Raw genomic sequence first — 6073 nt, 5'->3', positions numbered from 1 at the left:
CTCCGCCAGCAGGTGGCGCTTAAAGCGTTTCCTTGGTTTCCGCTGTAAACAAAGCAGCGCTGCACTTATGAATTTATATCAGAACATTATACAGAGGCAAGATGAAAAGAAAAAATACCATCTAAACTTTTCTAAAGACAGTAAGTTCCTCTCAGACATGCATTCATATAAACTCCTACCCCTAATTGAATCGCGATTTGTTTAGCATCTCAACCGATGACGCAGATTCACTCTCCGCCAGCAGGTGGCGCTTAAAGCGTTTCCTTGGTTTCCGCTGTAAACAAAGCAGCGCTGCACTTATGAATTTATATCAGAACATTATACAGAGGCAAGATGAAAAGAAAAAATACCATCTAAACTTTTCTAAAGACAGTAAGTTCCTCTCAGACATGCATTCATATAAACTCCTACCCCTAATTGAATCGATTTGTTTAGCATCTCAACCAATTTGAATCGTCACATATTTGAATGGATTTTCAACCGGCTCGCGGTTAATCGTTACATCCCTAATAATAATAAATGTTTCTTCAGCAGCAAATCAGCATATTAAAATGATTTCTGAAGGATCATGTGACACTGAAGACTGGAGTAATGATGATACTAAAAATTCAGCTTTGTCAACACAGGAATAAATTACATTTTAAAATATTTAAATAGAACTCGGTTAATTGAAAATGTAATATTTCTGTTTTACTGTATTTTTGATCAAAGTCAGCATTGGTGAGCATAAAAGACTTCTTTCAAAAACATTATAAAAGTCTTACCGACCCCACCGTTTTCTGTAATCACATTTTTCTAATCTACACTATCAGTCCAGTTTTTGCTTAAATTTGCTTTTTAGTAGCACAAATAAAACTTTATTTTCTTTGAGTGGGCCGACATAACCAATGTTGTGAGTTTGGGCCAGGGTTACGCGTGTCCCCAAAAAATCGATGAAACTTCTTTCAAATCAGCCACTATATGTGCAGTTCTTTTGAGTTTTGATCTTTAAACACTCCCAGAATATTACAGCTTGAGTTTTTGCTTGCCTTCATCTTCCACTGCATCTCTGGCTAAATTTACTAAATTTAAACCATTATATTTAATGTGTCTTCCAGAGATGCCGTATCCCTTAGGAGATCCCATGGTAACCGCTTTGGTGGGCAGCAATATCACCCTCAGCTGTACTGAGACCGACTCTCTGCCACCGGCAAAGACTGTCTGGATGCGAAAGGACAACAAAATCATCATCAACACCACCTCCAAATATATTGTGTCTGATAATAACCCCAACTACAAACTCACTATAATCAATGTAACTAAGGAAGATGAAGGGATCTACTACTGCTACAGTATAAACCCTCTTGGTCCAAAAGAACTGGAAGTGTATCTTACTGTGAAGAGTAAGTTAGAAACTTGAATGTTTCTCCATACTTATTATTTTTTAAATATATATAACAAGAATTCTTTTATTCCTAGTTAAAACATGTCCAGATCACATTTTGTACTCAAATTCAAAATAGATAATGAAACCTATTTTTAGACCATTCCTATTTTTTCGCACTGTCACAAGACATAATTCTTGAGTTGTTTAAGAATGAGATGCATGTTTTAAAAAATACATCACAGGTCAGATCTGGAGATACTTCAAGTACTAGTGATGCTAAAGCTATGACACCTGTGCATGAATGTGATCAGACAAGATGTTTCTGACATTGCTCTGTAATACCTCTCCCTTTGCAAAAGTATTACACAACATCCTCCACGTGAACTTCTTCCCTTTGTAAAAAAAGAAATTTCAGACTGTGTGCAATATGACAATGTTTAATCTTTGTCCTCAGCTTCTGCAGACAATAAAGGGGCCGTGGTTGGTGTCTTTGTTTCCGTTTTGATAATGATGATTGGAATCACAGTCGGTGTAACGATATATTCAAAGCGGCATAGAATTTGTATTGGTAAGTATTTCTGCATACTGCGTGCCTAAATAAAACTCTTTTTGTAAAGATTCTTTATATAAATGTTTATTTTTATTTTTCAGGTTTAGGATTTAGGTAAGTATGACCACAAAACATTAAAACGCATTAATAATCATAGTAATATGTCAGCATTATTCTAAAATATGTGTTTATTGTCTTCGTACATACTATAACATGCGCTGGTAAGGATGTGTGAAGCTGAGGCATTGTAACATTTTCTATCTAGTCATTTAGATGATGACAGAGGGGATATACTGAGTTTAGTGGATTCAGATGAAGAGGTAATTTTCCATGATGCTGTTCCACAACTCCCTCCGCTGACAAACGGACATGCAACCACACTTGTAGAGATTCACAGAATACCATCCAGTAAGTCAGTGGTGTCCCGAATATTGTTTAGACGTTTGTGATATAGTATTAAAATTAGTTTGTTTTGAAAGAATTGGGAACTGGGAAATTTTATATCATGATGAAATTAAACAAAACTTGAGCAAATAAAAGTAAGGCAAGTTTGAAAAACGACTCTTTTGATATTCAAGTTGAAAACCCTGGAAATGTGTTTTTTGTAAATACAGTATGTATCAAATTCAAATAATGATCAAAAAAAATTCTGTATTGAATATATTTTCTCTAGTTATGCTCAGCTCTGAAATGTTTAGTATTTGGTATTGATGATAAATTGTGGGTTTTCTGTACTTTCGGATTTGCTGAAACAAGTGTGTGTTATTTTACAGGTGATCATGAAGATAATGCAGACAGTACAGTACAACATAACGATCAAACACATCCAGAACCAGTACAACAGATAGCAGACTGTTAGTTATCAGTTTAAATGTACAGAAAATCAATTATTCCAAATGGTCAACTCTGCTAAATTATTTGTTTGTGTAATATTTTCCTTGTGTAATATTCCAGCAATCTGTGTAAAGTCTAAAGATCTTAAACTCATTTTAGAGATGCCCTGTTTTTATTTTCAGTATTAGTTTTTAACATACTGGCCTCGATTCATGCAATTAAAACTTTTACTACACCATACTACAGTATGTCAGTGAAATGTTACGAAATGTTATTGTTACTTGAACTGGTTTGAATGATGCTTTCTGTAATATTGTATGGGTGAATCTCAACAAAATATGTCTGGGTCATATTTCGTGGCAAAATAATAATAATAATAATAAAAAAAACTTAATTATACGAAGCCTATCTTGTACCATTGCAATTTCTTTGCATTGTGAATTAATTTTCATTTCAGATTTCCCTTCTATTCTCATTACTGTAAAACATCCAGACATTTTACTAACTTGTGTGTTTTGCAATTTTCATTTTCTCAATGGTGATTTCTTGTAATACAGTAATGATATTGTCCATATACGTATATATATATGTGTGTGTGTGTGTGTGTGTGTGTGTGTGTGATTAAACAGTTTAAAATTTAAGCCTAAATTGAAGGCAGTACAACAAATACTAACATTAGGGTGACCATACGTCCTCTTTTTCCTGGACATGTCCTCTTTTTGGACCTTAAAAAATGCGGTGTTCTGACGATTTGTGCTACCGTCATATTTTGCTACCTGCCATTAAAACAGATGGTAGCATAATTCGATAGCGAAAAGTGCTAGGCCTACCTATCAGATTTAGCTTCCATCATGATATAAGGTGTGAGGCTTTATTAACATGTACACCTACCCCAACCCTAAACCTACCCTAATAGGATAAATACAGTGTTGGTAGCATAATCTGATAGGTAGCATTATTTTTCAGAACACCGGCGCTGTATGCATGGCTTGAAGCGTTAAAGTTAAAACACTGAGTGTTAAATAACAAAATAATGTTAAAACTAGGGCTGGGTAAGTTAACGTGTTATTATCGCGTTACCCTTACAGTAGGATAAATACAGTGTTGGTAGCATAATCTGATAGGTACCATTATTTGTCAGAACACTGGCCGGAATTTCTAAATCGCCCAAAATGTCAGGGATTTGGCTTTTGCATTTTTGTTTTAGAGCCCTGCGAGGACTGTGTCTAGTCCCGCCTACTCCCTCAAACATTCTAATATTGCATATAATTTTCGTGCATCAGGAGGCCTCTATCAATATGCGGAGAATCTCTTTTGGATGAGCATACAACGTATGCTGTTCTGTGTCAGCTGCGTCACACGGATACACTGTTTCCGTTCAGATCAAATCACAACAATGTAGGAAACAGCGTACGTTGTTTACGTCCAGCGGATATTCTCCAAAATGGCACCAGAGAGATGCGGAGGAGACGAATTGTTGAATAAAGTCGTTATTTTTTTTTCTTTTGCGCACAAAAAGTATTCTCGTAGCTTCGTATAATTGCGGATGGACCACTGATGTCACATGGATTATTTTACAGATCTCCTTGCTACGTTTCTGGACTTGGTAACATTTCAGTTGTGTTGCTGTCTATGCAGGGTCAGACAGCTTTCAGATTCCATCAAAAATATCTTAATTTGTGTTCCGAAGATGAACAAAGGTCTTACGGGTTTGAAACGACATGAGGGTGATTCACGAGTTCGCACTAACATATAATATGATTGAGCAATTAGTAGCATATTTGGCGTGCTGTCCAGAGGCAGGGCTCCGAGCTCGGGATGGAGCCCGAACCCAGACCCCAGGCAACATCTTCAAGGCAAAACTTTAAACCCCTTGCAACATCATCCAATGTCGCAATCACCCTCAGGAGGTACACAAGCAAAAGCTAAACTGAACATTGTCAATTATCAATTATTTTTACAAAATTTGCCCTGCATACATTTTTGTCTTTAATGTGTAGGCACTTGAGGCCCAGTGCCCAATTTGCACAGGAACATTTCCAGTGTCAGAAGTAGAACCGCATGCCAGCTTTTGTGGAGAAAGGTAATGGTAATAGTGACTCACAATAAAGCTTAAAAACACCTAAAAGGGACCGTGCTCTAGTTTGGGTCATATCTCATGGTAACCTGCCTGACTATGTTCATTACATTGGTTCAAAACAGTACATTGCAAAGGTCATAAAAATATCATATGAAATATATACACACACAAAGTTGTTTGGAAACATTACTTTTGCTTTAATTACTGCCTCAATTCGGCGTGGCATGGAGGTGATCAGTTTGTGGCACTGCTGATGTGCATTGAATTTATTTAATACACGAGTTTCACAATTTGAGTTGAATTACTGAAATAAATGAACTTTTCCACGACATTCTAATTTATTGAGATGCACCTGTATATATATACAAATTATTTTAATATAATTTTTTAGATATTTTTCAGATATTTGTCAATGAGCTCAGGATCTGTTGAGCAGCAAATCCTCCAGCATGTTCTGTCAGCCATCTCCTCTCAACCCGTGATCAGTAAAATCTGACTCCTGCAGCTCGTGTCTGCGGGTTTTTTCTCTTTATTGAATTGGGCTACTTTTAAACTGTTGCCATGGCTTGATTCCCCCTCCTGGGTTAAAAGATTTGAAATGTTGCATAAATTACATTTGACTGAAATGCTTGTATTGAAACATTTTGCGTTCTACCTATGATACAACTGTGCTAGATGTCAAGTTTTGTGAAGAAGGGGCACTAGGAAGCTTTTTAGCTGTGTTTATGGTCAATATGCATAACAGTGACTGTAAAATATGTATATTAGGTATGGAATAAGATTGCGCTACTTTGGGCGCTTTCGGCATTACTTTAACCACCAACCAGCCACACCCCAGTCCCCCGCCCGGCGCGCCCGCACTGTCCTCTTTTTGGAAAACTAAAATATGGTCACCCTAACTAACATTGTGTATAAATGCAGTTTTAATAATATTTTTTTGGCATTACATAATTAAAAATGAGATCTATTTAATAATGAGAATTGGGGGTGTGCTTAAATTATGTCTACTGTACAATTTCAGTAATGTATAAAACAATACTTAAACTAGCTTTAAATGGCACTATAAAATAAAATGTATTCAAAGCTATAAAATCACGATACCTGAGATGTAAATGACAAGTATAAAACACACCTTAACACTATAAATATACAGTAGACACACCCAAGTATGTACTGTAATCAGAATGATACACGCTTGACGATGGGGTCACGTGGTTTGCCCATCTGGCCACGCCCCCTAGTG

The 6073-nt window shown here is 36.3% G+C and overlaps 1 protein-coding gene across 2 annotated transcripts in view; it reads left to right on the top strand.

The window, feature by feature from the left end:
• The window catches only part of LOC107704538 (V-set and immunoglobulin domain-containing protein 10-like), a 10491-nt gene extending 7367 nt beyond the window's left edge, over nt 1–3124 (top strand). For both annotated transcript variants that reach the window (XM_016507484.1, XM_016507480.1), the window contains 5 exons: nt 1098–1382; nt 1821–1934; nt 2018–2030; nt 2182–2324; nt 2690–3124. In XM_016507484.1, the coding sequence (XP_016362970.1) occupies nt 1098–1382; nt 1821–1934; nt 2018–2030; nt 2182–2324; nt 2690–2775 (641 nt within the window). In that variant the 3' untranslated portion in view covers nt 2776–3124. The remainder of the gene's footprint in view (nt 1–1097; nt 1383–1820; nt 1935–2017; nt 2031–2181; nt 2325–2689) is intronic.
• The last annotated feature ends 2949 nt before the right edge of the window (nt 3125–6073 follow it).

Source organism: Sinocyclocheilus anshuiensis, unplaced genomic scaffold (genome assembly GCF_001515605.1).
Source record: "Sinocyclocheilus anshuiensis isolate Anshui unplaced genomic scaffold, SAMN03320099.WGS_v1.1 scaffold117, whole genome shotgun sequence".
Classification (NCBI taxonomy): domain Eukaryota; kingdom Metazoa; phylum Chordata; class Actinopteri; order Cypriniformes; family Cyprinidae; genus Sinocyclocheilus; species Sinocyclocheilus anshuiensis.
Note: the sequence above shows the minus strand (reverse complement) of the source record. Positions and strands in the feature narration are given on the sequence as shown.